Consider the following 18,741-nt stretch of genomic DNA (forward strand, 5'->3'; position numbering starts at 1 on the left):
TGCTCCCAGAGGCCAGACAGACATGAGCTGGATCTGTTCTCTGCCAGCCAGGGCTGGGGCACATAGGGGCCTGATGGCGACAACACTCCGCACGCCCGTCACCAGGGTTGCTGAGCCCCCCCTTGCCCTGTGGGCAACAGCCCATGATCCCCCGACCCAAACTTCAGGACAGCTTAGGAGAAGCCACCTCGGCCTGTTCCGAACATGGCCTCTACGTGTGACAAAGGCCCAGAGTCCACCTGAGTGGAGTGCGTTTCCAAGAACTAGTAATGCCTCTGTAATTTTCCAACTTCATTGATCCCCAAATGTGAAAAGCAACACCTTAAACTCAATGGAACAAATCACTCAAAGAGCAATTCCAAGGACCTGACGGACTGCTGTGGTACAGCTTTCCACCCCCACCTCACTGGTCCGCACCAAGACTAATCCTGTCTCACCTAAGAGCCCAAGTCACTGAGACACACCCCCAGCATCACCTCGGCCAGCCCCCCAAATCTGGCCCACGACCAGAGAAGAGAGAGCATACCTTCTGTACACACATGAGGTGGTCTTCAAATCACAGAGCATTATGACTGGAAAAGGACTTAGAGACCCACTAAGGATGGGGAAACTGAGGCTCGGAAAGAGCAGGGGGCCCCCCCAAAGACATCAGAGAAATAGCAGCAGAGCTCAGAGCTCCCAACCATGCTCTGCCCCCCCCCCACCCCCCCACCCCGGGCAGCGGAACACTATCTTCCAATTCTCTAAGCCCATGCTGGAATGCAGTGAGAGCCATATGGCTAGTTTTAGGATTCAAAGCAATGAGGGGAGAGCCGAAAATCCCAATCTGGGGCAGGATCCTGGAGCTGATGTATGATATTAGTTGCTGCACACCAGCTCAGGTTAACTTGGTCCTCCAGATCTGGACGTCAGACAGCTCTTCTCCAGCAGGACACCGGGCCCCTGCACTGCCCCACACAGTCTGCTGACCTGGAAGATCAGAGTCACCATGACCTGCTGTACTCCTATAAGATGGAAGATCTTTTTCACCTCTTCGCAGTAAACCAAACCCAACCAAATCGACCGGATGAAGCTGACCCCTCTGCCCTCAGCTTTACCACTCTCCCCCTCTCTCCCACTGCTCCAGCCACCCCAGCCTCTGCCCTTCTCCTCTAACATGTTGAACATGCTCCTACCACAGGACCTTTGCTTGTGCTGCTCCCTCTCATTCCCTCACTAGCATCACACCTGTGCTCAAGTATCACTTCTGCTCAGTGACGTGCTCCTCGACTGTAATCACTGTAATCCTGTCCCCCTGAGCTTTTGTTTAAAACAGTACTTTTCACATTCAAACACGTGTGTGACTATTTAAATTTAACAAAACTGAAAACTCAGTTCCTCCTTTGACTAACCACATTTCAAGTGCTCAAGAGCCACATATGGCTATTGGTTGTCATGCTGGAGAGTGCAGATTTAGAACATTTCCACCATCACAGAAAGTTTGACTGGATAGTGCTGATTTGGAAACAAGCAGGTTATTCTCTCTGAGCTAGAGTACAGCAGTAAGTGGCTAGAGGGTGGTCAAGACAAGTGCAGGACAGGCGCCAGTAAAGATTATGACCCAGCAAATGGTCAAAGAGGCAGTTAGGCAAAGCAATCAGCCCTGAGTTCAGCAAAAAAAACAAACAAACAAAAAAAACACAGCACTCAAGTTCATCACAAGTGACTAACACCCTGCCTCGAAAAGGCACCTAGGGATTCGTTTCTCTTGTTTTAATTATCATACACCTTTTTATTGAGGTATAATTAACATAGGATAAAAGGAGCAGCTTTCAGACATTTGATGTGATGAACTGTCAGTGGTAACAGCCATTTAGCCACACCCAAAACAAAATAGAGAACATTTCCCCTACCTTGGAAGGTTCCTTTGCGTCCCTTTCTCCACCCCCGCAACCGTTTTCGGAGTGCAGTCACCGGAGAGTCTCTTCGTGAACTTACATAAACGGAGCCGCACTGCATAGACTGCTGCCTGGCTTCTTCTGTCAACTGCCGTGCTGGGGATGCACCCATGTGCTGCACGTACCAAGCGGGCTCCGTGCCGTCGGCGTCTGAGGACTGCTTTCACAACCCTCCCCACGAAAGGTTGGGTTTGGTTTTGGTTTTTTTATAATTCACTCTAAACGCCTCCTGTTGACACCAGGCTTTTTCATTTAGGTTCCCAAGGGAGATAGGCAGTTGACAATGCCAGGAGCAGGTGAAGAAACAGAAAGGAAGCCGGCGGGGTCTGATCCCTTCCCCTGACACAGGAGACCATCTGCCATGCAGAGAGCTGTACCAGCAGGTCAAAATACCAGGGTGAAATGAGCGCCGGTGGACAAGCTGCTAGAACCATCTCTCCCAGCAGCCTCTGAAAAGGCCAGCCGGGTCACTGACCAAGATCTTGGCCGTCAGGATGGCCCAACGCAACCTTCCAAACCCTTCCACTTGCTAAGCTCAAACAAGTCCCCCTGCTCTCCCTGTTTGTGTTCCCCCAAAATCCAGATGTTGTAGCCCTGATCCCCAGTGTGATGGCACTGCGGGCTGGGGCCTTTAAGAGCTGATTGGGTCCAGAGGGTGACGTTCCCATGAATGGGATTAGCGCCATCTGTGAGCCAGGAAGAGCGCTCCCACCGGACACCACGGATGCTGGCACCTTGCTCTCAGACTTGCCTGCATCCAGAATGGTGAGAAATAAAGGTTTGTGGATTAAGCCACCCAGTCTATGATATTTTGTCACTAGCAGCCAGACACACCTAGACATCCCCCATCCCTCCCGCCGGAATCCCTTACCCCAAAACACAGGTGTGATGTCAGTTCACACCTGTCAGCCGAAGTCCGCTTCGGCTGGACTCACACTATCACGTTAAACGGACAACCCGTGTTTCTGGCTGCGCACCAGCTAGCAGCAGCTTCTAACGCCGGAACGCTGAGTTTTCTCCATCCTTCCTGCAACCACCCCTATTTTCCCATACAGCCTCACCTCAGAGCATTTTTATTCATGGTGTTGCTCACAGGAAAACCTTTGTAGACATGATTTTTTTTTTAGTACCACTTGTCACCTCCTACTTGAAGCTTATTCTTTATCACAGGTGACACCAGTAATTGCAAAGTCGAGGTCACAGTGAGCGGTGGCCGCTAGCACCAGACAGGGACTGTGTCTGTAAATCTAACCTGCCCATTCCCCCAAGCGCAACACTTTCCCTTCTCATAAGATGTGGGGGAATACGGAGGCTCACTTGCTTATGCTTGCAAAAAAAAGGCGTCCTTTGCTTTCCTAATGAGGACAAATTTCAAATCATTCTGACACTACATGTGTTACAGAATTACCCAGGGAAATGCTAGTGCTGGCTGAATAATAAATGTGTATCGATTTACGGCCCCAGGTGAAATTAAAAATCACTGTCATTCTCAGATATTTTCATCACAACCCCCCCACCCATCCCCCCCAGCAGATGAGAAAAACTGGCAGATGTGGAGGAAATCACACCAAGCATGAGCGCTCAACTCCCCCCCACCCCGCCCCAGTTATTAAATTATATTGACAAATTGCCGTGGGTTCACATTAAATGACTTCACAATTTTTAAATTAGCATCAGACCACTTTGATATCAGGAGGGGTCAAGATTGGCGTCCAGACATTCAAACAAGTGGCCAGGAGGTTCTGCAGCCAGTGGACTTGGGGTCACTGGTGGGACTTATGGACAGACTGGAGGACCCTAGTCCCTTGCAATTTCTGGCAAGACTGGTTGACCCAACCATTGAGGCCCTGCGGTCTTGTGAAGGGATCAGGTGCCTGGCTCCACGGGGCGCCTCAGTGCTGAAAGTGCCAAGGTCACCAGATGCTGCAGAGAAGGGCAAGACGGCGTCAGCTGACACACTGTGACGGTCTCAGGGACAAGGGGATGCTTTCAAGTGCTTGGCTGCCATGCCAAGACACAGCCTGGCTTCCGTCACACGAGGCATCAGTCTGACTGCCGTTTCCTGATGCGAGCGAGGGAGGCAGGGCTCTTGGGGGGACATGCGCCCTGACCCCGGAACACTGACTGCCATGGGATGGCACATGAGCCCTGCTGGCTGGACGCACACACCTTTCTCCCCCGTGACCATGGGACACTGAAAGGACGGGATACCTCCAGGGCTCCCTACAATGTGAACAAAGCATGACAATCCCTCCGCTGACCCCTCCTGACAGAGGCACTGCGGCATGGGACCAGCTCTGTTCCGCAAAGGAAGTAGGAGCTTCGGGCTGCCTGCTTCTCTCCCTCTGTTGGTATGAGAACACACCACTGAACAGCACGGCAACACCCGTCTCAAACTAGAGGGTTCCTTACATAACAGGCAGAACAATGCACCAGTACTACTTCTGATGCCCATTAGAGACAAGGCTCTTTTCCAAAGCCTTAATGAACAAATTCCTCTTATTTTCAACATGAGCATTTCAAGACTCCTGCTGGGTAGAAATTATGACCACAAACGGAAAGGCTAAGCAACCCAACTCGGGTCAGGCCACGCGGCTGGTCAGACACGTAGAAGATATTCAAACCCCCAGCTGTCCGACCTAAACTCTCCTACATTTCACCCCCAGGAACGTGTACAACAATCTTCCTCTAAAGTTGCCCGATGGCCCTGACTCGCAATTTTGATTCAACAAAAGAAAAAGAACAAATAATTTGCAATGCTCAGAACATTGCTCTAGGTATTTGACAACGCCTTAAAAATCAAAAGAGATTCCAACTTAAGATACTGGAATGGACACACACAGGCAGGTTTTGTAAGGCCCACTATGTGGCAACATAGGGATTTTGTTTCTCGTTGTTGTTGTTATTGTCGTTGTTTGAAGCAGGAACCCGCAAGGACAAAGAAAACAAGAACAACAGCCAAGAAACTGTGTGAGCTGGGAAAGTAGACAAAAGAGCTGCAGCAGCCTGAAAGGTGCAAAAACTGATGGAATCTTAGGGCAGAGGGTGAAGTGGAGAAGCTACGAATCAGAACCCCCGAAGGCTCAGGAATCAATGCCATGAGGCACTCCTGGAAGGGGAGTGAAAGACGGAAGACCTCCCCTGCTGTCCGAAGTGTGCTGATGCCATTCCCCAACAGGCATGCAAGCCCCTGCCATGCAGACAGCCAAATAAAGCGTCTCTGCACTGGGCACGCTGCGTGCAGCTGAACGCAGGGCTCACAGCGTTGAAAAGAAGAGGGATTAAGGGAATTTACCTACTACACTGAAAAACTGAATAACCCAGAAGAACAGAGAAAATGACTTGAAGTGCATAAAATAAAATATATAGACTTATAAAAGAAACCAATTATATTAGCATGCACCTAATAAAATATAAAAAAAACCTCTGCTTTAGTAAGTGCTTCTAAATGAATGTATTGAGTAGCAAAACAGCAGATCAATTAAGAACAGTAATGTAGTGAGAAGCACAAAAAATATTTTGAGGTATCTGCCAAAACCTTGTCTAAGATTGCTTAGACAATATCTGACTTTCACTGGTGACAAAGTTACAAGGACACTAATATTACCGACTGTGGTTTATTGCCTGATTTTATGATGGAAGAAAAAGTGAAGTTTCAGATAAAGGTTAAATGAAAATAAAGACATGATTTCTTTCCAATTAAAGTTCCTGGATATTCTAAATACCATCCATGGACCCAAAAACTAGGTTAAAAACTCCTGTCCTAGCATTAAGATCATATTTGAGATTTCTCACCCACACACTATCATAAATATATTTTTCTTAAATATTATCAGACAGCCAATAATCACCAGACTTTGGGGAAGCCAGAACACTGTGGGCAAATGGAAGATCTTACAAGCTTCCAGAGAGGGACAAAAGGACTTTAAAAAACAACAAGGGGCGCCTGGGTGGCTCAGTCTGTTAAGCGTCTGCCTTCAGCTCAGGTCAAGATCCCAGGGTCCTGGGATCCAGGCCCGCATTGCATCTGGGGCTCTCTGCTCAACGGGGAGCCTGCTTCTTCTCCCTCTTCCTCTGCCCCTCCCCTTGCTTATGCTTTCTCTCTGTCAAATAAATAAATAAAATCTTTAAAAAAAAAAAAAAAACATACAACCAGGGGCGCCTGGGTGGCTCAGTCGTTAAGCATCTGCCTTCGGCTCAGGTCATGATCCTGGGGTCCTGGGATCGAGCCCTGCGTCGGGCTCCCTGCTCAGCGGGAAGCCTGCTTCTCCCTCTCCCACTCCCCCTGCTTGTGTTCCCTTGCTCGCTGTGTCTCTCTCTGTCAAAGAAATAAATAAAATCTTAAAAAAAAAACAACAATAAAAACTGGTTATTAGAATAGCATTAAACTTCTAAAAAGCAACACTAGAAATTAGAGGACAATGGATTAATGCCTCATAAACTCCTTTCCATCCAGGCAAACTACCAAATAAAGTATGAAGATAGAACAGCAACATTTTCAGACATTTAAAGTCTCAAAAAATTTTGCCTTCCTTATATGTGTTCTTAGAAAGCTAAAGATGTGCTCCTCCAAAATAGTGGAGTAAACCATGAAAGACAACAACATGGGGTCCAGTAAGATACAATCCAAGAGAAAAATAAAATGAATCCCCAGGATTACAATGAATGATATCTCAAGATGACAACTGAGGAGCAGACCTACAGTGTGCACATATGTGTGTGTGTGTGTGTGTGTGTGTGTGTGTAATTTATATCCCATTTTCATTTTATTAGTATCAGGGGACACACAATGTAATACAGGAAAGAACAAAACCAATCATGCAAGACTACATGGCTCAGCTATGAATAACATTTACCATCATCATCATAATAATGCTGACTATTGATCTAATCAAAATACCAATGCAAATGTACTGGGGGGTAACCAGGCAATGGGGGATGGTTAAAGAGCCAACCAGAGAAGGAAGTCAAGAAATCATGCCTGTAACTGACAAAGCCAGAAGGAGCAACATAGGCATGTTACTTAGAGACTCGGAGGTTGAAAGTTATCAATGGCTGCCTCTAGAGTGGGGGTTATTTTTTATGACTCTTGCAGAACAACAGGCCATTTAAATCATAAACATGCATGACTTGGATAAAAATCAAAACAACATAAAGAAAATACTTCAGGGCAGTAATTTGTGAGTACATTAGTCCGAAGAAGCGAACCAGTAGGAGACCAACAGTAAGAGATACACTGCAAGGAACTGACTTGTGTGATCATGGGGGGCTGGCAAGACAAGTCCGGGATCCCTGGGTGGGCCGTCAGGAAGGGCAGGCTGGGACGCAGGCACCAGCTGAAGTTGCTCTCCACGGACAGAACTTCTTCCTCAAGGAAGCCTCAGCGCTGCCTTAAAAGCCTTTCACCTGACTGGATCAGGCCCACTCAGATTAGTGAGGATCATCTCCTTTACTGAAAATCAACTGATGATAGCTGCTAATCACTTCCATGAAATTCCTTCCCAGCAACACTAGGTTAGCGTTTGACGGAAGAACTGGAGACCACAGCCTGGCAGTTGACAGAGAAACGTGACATGGCGCTGGGTAACACACTTCCGCTCCTGGCCCGCTCTGTGTGATGGTTGCCCTAAGAGCTCCCACTTGTGGTTCAGTCACTAGAGAATCTGAATTGCTTCTCACACGTATACATATCAGGGCTCCATCAGAGGTCCTGATCTGGCAGAGTGTGAGGCCAGAGAACCTCAAAGCTGCCCAGCACCAAAAAGATACGATGTGAGGAACACGCTTCTGTGCACAAACTATTTTCGTCAGCTCCTTCCATAAATGACTATTTTGTCTCTTAGTCTGAAAACACAACAGGGAAAAAAAAAAAAAAACGCCAAAAGCAAAAACTAAAAAGGAAAAATAAAAACATAAAACTCACTTACCTGCCCCCCAAAACCAAGTGTGAACAAAATAACAAATAAAAAATTACTAAAGATGAGAGCTTAATGAAGTAGAAAGCAAATTAACGTGATCCACGAAATCAAATGCAGGGTTTCCAAGAAGATGAGTAAACTTTTGGTATGCCAGATTAAGAGACAAAGAGCAAGAGCACAAATAAACATCAGCAACAAAACAGGGCACATAAGTACAGATGGATCCAAGATTTAAAAAAATCTTATGCGAATAATATGAGCAACTTTAATGCAGTAAATTTGAAAGCCTAGATTAAAATGGGCAATTTCTAGAAAAACAAGTTTTGAAAATTGTTGCAAAAACTATAAAAATGAGAAAGCAAGGAAAAAATCAGTAATAGTGGTGATAATTATAATAGAAGTAAAAAACACCAGCTTTAGCACAAAGTGCTGAATACTTTTTAAAATGCTTTTTACATGCATTAACTGGGCTGATCCTTACAACTCTGTGGGGCAGGTACTAAGGTTATGTTTATTATACATATTTTAGAGAGAGGAAAACTGGAGCCAAAGAGATGAGGTAACTTTTCCCTATGTCACAGCTAATTCACAGAGGCAGTCCGGCTCTAGAGTTCACTATCTTTTTTTTTTTTTAAGATTTTATTTATTTATTTGACAGAGAGAGACACAGCGAGAGAAGGAACACAAACAGGGGGAATAGGAGAGGGAGAAGCAGGCTTCCCTCTGAGCAGGGAGCCCGATGTGGGGCTCGATCCCAGGACCCTGGGACCATGACCTGAGCCGAAGGCAGACGCTTAATGACTGAGCCACCCAGGTGCCCCAGAGTTCACTATCTTAACAGAGAACAGAACTATCTTAACAGAGAACACTATCTTAACACTATCTTACTGCCCCTCCAAAAGGCAACAGGCTCAATTTTGCAAGTAAGTTCTACTAAAACTTAAAGGAATAATTCCTACACTATTACCAGTATGCCAGGGCACAGAAAAAGAACAGAAAAGCTACCCTAACTACGTAACTATGCAACATAACTCCTTATATGTGGTGCCCAAGGGCAGGTGCTTTAGACTAACATCACTTAGGGGCATAGATGCAAAAATCCTAAATGAAATAGTAAGGGAATGAGCAAGGAATTAAAAGAACAACACTTTCTGGCCAAATAGGGTTTATTCCAAGAATTCAAGGATGCCTCAATATTAGAATATTAATTCAAAATATTAACCTCTTAAAGGAAAAGAAACATCTCAGTATATACAGAAATAGTACTCAAAATTCAGCATTTATTTGTGATTTTTAAAACAACACCCCCTAGCAAACAAGAAATTGAATAGTCACTCCAAAATCAGCAGCCAACTATTCAATATTGTATTGAAGACCTTGGCTAATAAGAAAAAAAAAAAGGGAAATATTAGAATTAGAAAGGAAAGACGAATTGCCGTTTATATAATATATCCAAAAGAATCAACTGATAAACAAAACAAAAATCAGGAAGATCATTATCCAAATATCATTAGTTGTATGCAGTAAAAATATAGAAAATGAAATATTAACCCTTAAAATAGCAACAAAGCTCACAAAATATAAAGGAATAATCTTAATAAAAATGTATCAAATCCTCATGGAGAACAAACTGTCACTACAGGACATGAAGACTTTATGGAGAAAGACAAAATGGAAGGGAGCACTAGAATTACAGGTGGGGAGGAAGGGCTGGAAAGAAAATGCCTGGGTAGAAAGTGCACGAATGGAGTGACTAAAGGTGCCATAAAGAGAAGGAATGAGTGTAGAAATGAGATTTCCAAGGAGGTGGGCAAGGAGGGAACTCAAAGGGCTAAGTGTGGGAAGGGGAGAAGCCCTGAGAGAGAAGGAAGGATGAAAGGAGACTGAAAACAGAGGTGTGGGAAGGAGACTGGCCAACCTGGCTCCAGCCTCTGCATCAAGTGGAGACTCTGAGAGCATAATAATGAGCAGCTTAAGAATATAGAAAGAACTCCTACCAACCCAAGCTACAGTGCCGTGCTGAATGCCAAACACTTTCCAGTAATTACAGATTGTTGCACAAGTAGGAGCCTACAGCACCACCCAACCTGAGCTGGGAACAGATCAAATCCTACAAATCAAAAGCCTACAAATCCAAGAATCAGTCACTTCTGCAAGTAGGAAGACCCTTGGGGAAAGTTCTTGGCGGTGACCTTCCAAGTACAATCCTAAAACATCCTTTACAAGAGTCGTAGCTCTAGTTTTGTTCTTAAGAGTGAAATCCCATCTGAGGCTCCTGCTAGAACACCACTGACCTCCGAAGGCTCTGCAGAGCCAGCCCAACCTTCAAGCATGGCAGACACTCAGCAACACTTGTTGAACCGATGCACCAATGAAAGAAGAGGGCCACCACGCCAGAGCCACCTTCACATTCGGCAAGGACTGGAAAGGAAAAAGAGCAAGAAAAGGAACGACTGAGAGGGGTTCCCACTTATTGCTAGAAGCTCCTTTGTTCTGGTGAGTGGGCTGGCATCTGAAGCAAGAACTTACTAGAGAGATGGTCAAGGCGAGGCCTGAAGGACAACCTTGCTGCTCAAGGAAGAATCAAAATTATGCCAAGCAATCATTTCTGACCTACAACACAAAGTTATTTTTCCCTTCTTCCTTTGCCCCCTTCTCCTTTGCATTTTTCTCTCTCAATTCCTTCCTCCTACCCAGGGATACTGGTGTACACAGGAAACAGAGATGAGAGAGAGAGAGAGAGAGAGAAAGGAACAGGCTCCTTCTGCCACTGTTGTGCCCATAGCAGCCTCCTCCTCCCGTGCCTCACCCCTACCTGCCTTCCCTGCTAGAGCCTCCCTTGCTGATTCCCACTCTCCCATCAGATGGCATGTGGAGGGTCCCCTGCTCTGAGAACACCCCAGTACACCTCCTCCACCTCCAGGCTTGACATGGAAGCGTTCTCTGTGTTCTCATGTGATTGTCTCTATCACAACCCGTATCACCATAAACTGAATGTATCGGTTCATGGGGCTTTCGCCAACTGTGAGCTCCCTGGGAGCAACGGCCAGCTCCTATGAGAAGTCAAGGGCTTTGCAGGGCAACGAGAAAACTCTAGCCACTAGTGCTACTTGACTTTGAATCCCCAGTGCCTAGGCAGAGGGTCTAGGGATTAGTAGACATTCAAACGGTAGCAATTATTATCATCAACATACGGCCATGTATTATTTATTGCCAGGCTGTAGTTATTCTTTTAATTACAACTGTAATCACTATTACTGCCACACGACCACAGATGGAGGTTGGACGCAGACACTGGCCGAGAGCTCCAGATGAAGAAGTCTTAGTCTACTACAGGCGAGAGAGGCTAATGAGCTGGTCCGACTGAACGGGACACTGACAGGAAGCTCATGGGCAAGAATGGGACTTCTATGGCCTTGGTATCAGAACCAAGATCATCTTCCTCTTTTGTGAAGCACGACAGTTTATGGAGCATTTCCACATTCCTGACATCATTTAACCCTCAGTCTCTGTGGTAGAGTAGGTGGCCAGACACCCAGTTACACAGAAGGAACTCTTGCTGAGAGAGGAACCGTGATTGGCTACCAGTCACACACCCGGTGAGTGGGGAGGTAGCCTTGGAGGTCAGGTCTTCCAACAGCGTGTTGACTGATCTCCCAAAGACTGGCCCAAGACTGGCCACGGCCACCTGAAGCCGGAGAGAGAACACCACAGTTCCAGCCAGCCAGAGGGGAGAGCAGGGGCCCAGTAAAAGGGATGAGCGGCCCAGTCTGAAATTACCTCAGGCCACCACTTGGGGTGACACTGATCAGCGATTCAGAAACATCAAGATTTGAAGGGCATCATCAAAACATGAAGGGCAGCAGGCACCACGGTGCACTGTCTTTTAACGACTGTTATTTTAAATAAACAGCTCATTCGATCCTTGTCCTAAGCCTCTGACATAGTATTAGCTCCAATTTACACATGAGGAAGCGCGGGGTCAGGGAGGCTAGGCGACTTGCCTGTGCTGATCTTGGGGGTAAGAAGAGGCAGGGAGGGGACCCACGCCTCCAACAGGTCAGCCTGCCGTATCCACACACCTTCCGCCATGCTAAGCAGCTTCCCTAAAGCGCTTCCTTCCGTGTGATTCCACACATCCCGTGACTCCCCTGTTTCCATACTCGTCCTGCTGCCTTCTCCATCGCTTCTTGGTTAACCTGCATGTGGGGCTTTCAAGAGACAAATCATGTGCACAGAGAACGGTAAGGGGTGGAGGTACCAGCAGTAGCCAGAAAGGCCAGGGGTGGGACCCCTTGAGGGCCCGGACGTCCCCTCTAGGACAGCCCTGGCAGCAGCCCCTCTGAGTGTAGGAACCCAGGAGGGCCAGGCCTGAGAAGCCCAAAGAACAACAGGACCGTCTAAGCCCAGGAGTACCGGCAGCTGAGACAGCCCTGGACTAGCAGACATGGGCTTAAGGCTAGGCTCAGCCGCCAGCCAGCTGACCACCCTGGGAAGATCACTTCAGCTTCAGAGCCCCCACGTCCCAGCAAAAGGAGACACACGCCACGGGTCCCTTCTTACCTAAGCAGGGCGTGGCAGGGCTGAAAAGAGGAAGAGGATGACGTTCTCCCCAAGCAACTCACAGACAAAAGGCAACCATACACTTGAGGCACTGCCCACTCTCCCCACTTCTAGAACCACAGTCCATATAGAGTTTCTGAGAAGGCTCTTTTAGAACCTGATTCATTAACGATCCGACGCGATCACGTGCAGGTTGTGTGGAGCAGACTTACACCATTTAGTCATGAAGCCCTTGCAGCAGACGGCACGGACTCCGTGCTGGGGCCCCGGGGAGCCGGCCGGCCTGGCTTCTCCAGCAGGACACCGATGGCCAGGCGACACCACCACAGCTCAGAGTCACCGTACTCCGCACTTGGGAAATACCAAACTGTAGAGCTTTCTTCTTCAAAGCTCACACGTTCCTGCAATTATTCTCACTCTGAGAAGGGTGCAGCTACATTAAAAAGAGAGCCACCAGGGGCGCCTAGGCGGCTCAGTCGGTTAAGCGTCTGCCTTCGGCTCTGGTCATGATCCCAGGGTCCTGGGATCAAGACCCTAGTTGGGCTCTCTGCTCAGGAGGAATCCTGCTTCTCCCTCTCCCTCTGCCTGCTGCTCCCCCTGCTTGTGCTCTCTCTCTCTCTCTCACAAGTAAATGAATAAAATCTTGAAAGAGAGAGAGAAAGAAAGAAAGAGCAAAAGAGCCACCAGGAAACAGGCCTGGGGTCAGGAAAATGCTGCTTCTGACAAACCCACAGTAAAAACAACCTGATAAAAATCATACCTAAAAGGGCAGCTCTGCTTCCATAGCTTGGCTATTATAAATAATGCTGCAATAAGCAGAGGGGTGCATATACCCTTCTGGATTTGTGTTTTAGTATCCTTTGGGTAAACACCCAGCAGTGTGACTACTGGACAGTAGGGTAGTTCTACTTTTAACTTTTTGAGGAACCTCCATACTCTTTTCCACAGTGGCTGCACCAGCTTGCATTCCCACCAACAGTGCATGAGGGTTCCTCCAAGTGTCCATGGACTGATGAATGGATAAAGAGGATATGATGTATATATACAATGGAATATTTTTATTTATTTTTTATTTTTTTATTTTTTTAAGATTTTATTTATTTATTTGACACAGAGAGACACAGTGAGAGAGGGAACACAAGCAGGGGGAGTGGGAGAGGGAGAAGCAGGCTTCCCGCCGAGCAGGGAGCCCAATGTGGGGCTCGACCCCAGAACCCTGGGACCATGACCTGAGCCGAAGGCAGACACTTCACGGCTGAGCCACCCAGGTGCCCCTATATAATGGAATATTACTCAGCCATAAAAAAGAATGAAATATTGCCATTTGCAACGACACGGATGGAGGTAAACAATATAACGCTAAGCGAAATAAGTCAGTCAGAGAAAGACAAATACCATATGATTTCACTCGTGTGGAATTTAAGAAACAAAACAAATGGACAAAGGAAAAGAAAGAGACAAAGCAAGAAACAGACTCTTAACTCTAGAGAACAAACATGGTTACCACAGGGGCGGTGGGTGAGGGGATGGGTGAAATAGGTGATGGGGATTAAGGAGGGCACCTGTGATAAGCACAGGGTGATGTATGGAATTGTTGAATCACTACATTGTACACCTGAAACTAACATAACAATATATGTTAACTACACTGGAATTAAGAAGAAAAAAAAAAGGCAGTTCCGCAGTTGAGGGCAAGGGCAAGGCTGTAACTCAGACCTAAAATCATGCCGTCATGGCCCTGAAGACCAGTCTCCCAGGTTTCAACCGCCACAGGCATACTTTATTTGACCTACACAAAATTGCCCACCCACTCCCAACCAGGGTTTTCAAAAATGTTTAATGAGTTGCCAATTTATTTCACACTAAACAGAGGCTTCCACAATCTCTTGAAAACTTGGAAGATTTGACAGCCCTCGGTCCACAGCCCTGCACAGCAAGTCTGCCTGGCACCACTAGAGGGCAGGCCTTTCCTCCAGGCACAGGCACACGCCACAGACAACTGGTTGCACTTGAGCTTCTGCTTTCCGGACTGGCTTCTGTGAGCAGCTGATTACATCTGATCTAAATTACATCCTAATTTAGATGTGGACAAACGCTGGTGCTGAGTGACCGCAGGCCAGGGATCGGGGGTCTGGCTATGGCCTGCGGCCTTCCCAAACGTCTAGAGCACAGAGTGGGAAGCCAAAGACTGGGGATGGAAACACTGTCGCTACCACTTGGCAGCCTTTACCGGGCCCCCGTGTGCCACTCAGCTGATCAGAAGGCCTTCTATCTGGAGACGGGAGCTTGTGTGCCTTTGTTATCTTTCCATAATGCTGAAGACTGAAAACAAAACAATAAAACCACCTTATTCTTTTCTTCAGAGTTCTGAGGAGATGACCATAAATGGGTCTGATTCTTAAATCCCACACCAGGACCGATAAAAGATGCAGTGGGTGTGCGTTCTCCAAGGACAGGGCCTGTCTGGGGTAAAACCATGGAGCTCTTCGCCCTCTCGGAACCCCACATGGGACAGGGCATCAGACATTTTTATCCTGGTGTGGCATTTCAGTTGGTGAGCTGCTTCCCTTAGGAGCATTTGCACCACAGGATGTGAGACTGTTCCCAGGTAAAAATGGTTCCACTATCAAGAGAAAGACAAGGAGGGCCCCTGCAAAGGCCCAAGAGCACAGCTGCCCATTCCTTGTCACATTAGCCCCGCTGCAAATTAATTTTTAATGCCTAAATGAATGAACATGTCAACTAGCCTAGTGCTGAAAATTCCCACCGATAAACAGAGTAGAGGCATATTTCCATCCCCTGTAAAACTCAAAGATGTTATCTGACTGACATCTTAATCATACTTAATGCTAAGATTCAGGTTCTGACAGAATAGAACATAGGATAGCAAGTTTGATGGAGGAAAAAGATGGAAAAGTCCAGGATCCCAGGCCAGAGTGAGATCACAGTGAGGAGATGAGAGTGAGGCATCACAATCGTGAGAGTAAGAGCGCAGAGTAGTAAACAGTACTATTTCCCCCTCAGCTAGCTCTGCTTCTGACTCAGACTGAAAGCCGTGGGTGGGTGTCAGTCTTTCCTCACTTTCGCTATTAGAGAATAAGCGTCTGGCCAGCTGTGATGACAAACAGCGAAGATCCTGGTGAGTTATTAAAGGACCAGCTCGGACCTCAATTTCAGTTGGGGAAGGGGAAAGCAACTTAAAGCAGACACTTCCGTACCTCTCGTAAATGCAGTATCAAGTCCCACTTCATTTTAATCTTCCCCATGAACACATGCAATACCTCGCCCCGGGAAGGATTAACGTGTATTTTTCTAAAAGTGAAACGAAGGGTCTAAGAATTTAGGCCTGGTATAAGATGGCACATGTAGCCAAGCTCAAATCAAATCACATCCTAAGAGAAGAGCCCATATTTTTTTTGCATTTAAATCACTATGCAACTTGTATATAGAGAATCATCATAATGGCTTCATCTCCATCTCTTGGTAAGTAAGTCAGCTGCCTTCTATGAAGGTAACCTGATAGGAGACATTAAAGCAGTTTTTTTTTTTTCCTCCAGCACTCCTAAGAGAAGAGGGAAAAAAGCAATCAGAGTGCAGGTAATAGCTCTCACCCAAAGAACAAAGAGTCAAAGACACACTTTAATATGAAATTGTATCCTCTAGTCTCCGCATCCAAATGTCAGTTCTGCCAAAAAAAAAAAATCCAATGTGAATGGATTTATGCAAGGTGCAAAAGAGGAAAATAATTATTACAATAAACATTGACTAGACAAAGAACAACAGATGCAAACAACACAGATTGGATCACTCTGCTATATAAAAACATCCCGTTTCTTTTCACATAAAAGACATCTTGCTTTAAAAACAGTCAAAACATCTAAGGAGAGACACACAGAACCCAGAACCTAGTACCATCTCAACTACGTGAAGTTCTTTCCTCTTGCCCAGGGCTTCACTCTGCCAAATCATTCACACTCTGCAGTGAGTTCTTCTGGACTCCTAAAATGCTGTATATTCTCGCTCCACCCGCCCGACTTGCCCCAGTAAATCCTTCATGAGAGGTAACACAGGAGGCTAGTACCTCCAGGAAAAACTGTTAAGGAAGAAGAAGGACCTTACCACTTCTGGGAGCAGCCTTGTTGAGAGGTCATGGATGGCTTTGACCACTATACATATGGATGACAGAAGGAATATCACCCCCAGGATGACACAGGCTCTGCAAAGAAACAAAACATTGAGAATCTTAACCGGGAGAAGTCCGCTCCGCTCACTTACACAATAATACAACCCCAGGTACTGGTAGCCACCCATAATTCGCCACATGCCCACCAGGAGAAATGATACTGAATCATCTCTAGGATCCCAGGCCAATTTATCAGCAAAACCAACCCCATGGGCAAAGGGCTCACCATCCTACATAATCTCAGAGCATCCCATGAATGCTGGCATGGGAGGAATTTCAAGGATGTTAAATCTATCCCTTCGGCCTGGCAACACAATATGCCGGTTCACCTCCAACTGGAGGGTTCAGTTTAACAGCAAAGGGTGAGGGCTCTGGCCTGAAACACCCCAAGCTCTACCATTGATCTTGGTCAAGCTACTGAACTTCCTTTAGCTTCACCTGTCAAATGGGAATAATATTTTCCACCTGAAGATGAAATGAGCATCAGTAAATAAATAAATAACCCATTAATGTTGGCCTAAACAAAGGAGAAGTCCACTCTGGAGGTCTCTTTCTGATATGACGTGATAGACACCACTGTATTTTCCCAAAGATAAGAAGGAAGAATGATTTGGTAACAACAAAAGATATAGAGTGTTTATGCCAAGAGGAAGCAATTCTTTAAAAAGAAAGGAGAGGAGTGAAGGAAGAATGAGTTCAACCGAGACATTAGCACAGCAGGTGGCAGGAGGAAAACCAGAGGATGCACAGCCAGGGGTGTGGGGTGGGGGCTGGTAGGAAGTCTGGGGGAGCTCAGGACATAGGAGCTTTCTCTGGCAAACCAGACGCAACAATTTGCAGGAGAAGCAAAGATGAAAAATGAAAGTAAACACGAGGAAATGATGATAGTAATACAGGAGTCAAAACACCAAATGAAAACAAAAATAGAGAAAAATTAACAACTACAATTAGCCCTAAGTCATTCCTATTCCAACCTGATGTCCCCATCACTTGGCAGCCTCCTCAGGCCTTTTCTCTCAACTATCAAATAAAACCATTTTTCACTGTCCATCTTGGATTCCCTTCTCTGGATTAACAGAACAGCCGAAAATTGCCCACATAACATTGAAGTAACACCTACTTAGTTAGAATCCTAATGAGCCCATGGACAGACATGGTCCCCCAAACCTCAAAGTCAGAAATAAGCGGGTAAATAAGGCTTCTTGGAGCCCACTCAGCAGGCTTCTAATGCACACTCTAGTTGTAGGTTTTAGTCTTTCAAAAACAGACAGAAAGAAGGGATCATTGCAGATTAGTGCATAACACAAAATACAGAGATTGTAGGAAAAGTAATGAATGGGCTGGGGATCTTGGTACAGACTTGAGCAAAAGAGGACCTGGCCCTAGGCACCAAAATGGGTGATCCACCGTGGGTGGATGAGCCTGGGTTGGGGGGGGGACACAGACTCAAGGAGGAAAAAAGATAATTCAGGCAGTAAGTACTCACTAATGCAGTGGCAGGAGGGAAGAATGCTGACATGAGGCCCTCAACCTGGGGCTGCTAAGCCCAGTCCTGGCAGGGCTATGGGGCAAAAGGGGCTGAAGCCAGGAGGGGTGTCATGAGGGAACTAGGTGCATCTACTGGAGGCTCTTTAGTGACGAGATAACTGAGCAAAACTGAAGAACCCCGGGATTGGGGGATCAATGCTCCCAAGGCACTGGCCCCGGAGACCCAGCTGTGCCCACGGGGAAGCAAGCTATAGGCCAGTGTGACCAGCACCTCAAATAACCATTCCTACCTGCGCACTGTGTGTGTGGCGGGGGGTCCCATTTACAGGAAAAGAGCCTAAAGTCAGAATAGTCCTCCAATGTAAGTTGAGCTTTTCTCCATTCAAAAAATTCCTGAGGGTCTACTACAGACTCTCTCTGATTCCCTCTTTCAGATAAAGTCAACCACCAACTCAGTGCTTCTCAACCCAAGGGCAAACTGCACTCACCTGGGGAGTGTTTTTGACAGTCGCCCAGGGAACTCTCAAATTCAACTGTATCAGAATCTCGGGGGGGGGGGGGGGGGGGGTAGTCGACCCTCCCCAATTCTCTCTACGCCGCCCGGCCCTGCCCGAACACCCCGGGGGCTGAGGGCCCCCCCCAAAGACCGAGG

At 46.7% G+C, this 18,741-nt stretch overlaps 1 protein-coding gene across 1 annotated transcript in view; it reads right to left on the reverse strand.

Moving 5' to 3' along the window:
- Positions 1–18,741, reverse strand: part of TMEM163 (transmembrane protein 163) — a 222,520-nt gene that overhangs the window by 25,090 nt on the left and 178,689 nt on the right. The window contains exon 5 of the mRNA XM_021695880.1: positions 16,538–16,634. Within this exon, the coding sequence (XP_021551555.1) occupies positions 16,538–16,634 (97 nt within the window). The remainder of the gene's footprint in view (positions 1–16,537; positions 16,635–18,741) is intronic.

Source organism: Neomonachus schauinslandi, chromosome 3, assembly GCF_002201575.2.
Source record: "Neomonachus schauinslandi chromosome 3, ASM220157v2, whole genome shotgun sequence".
Classification (NCBI taxonomy): domain Eukaryota; kingdom Metazoa; phylum Chordata; class Mammalia; order Carnivora; family Phocidae; genus Neomonachus; species Neomonachus schauinslandi.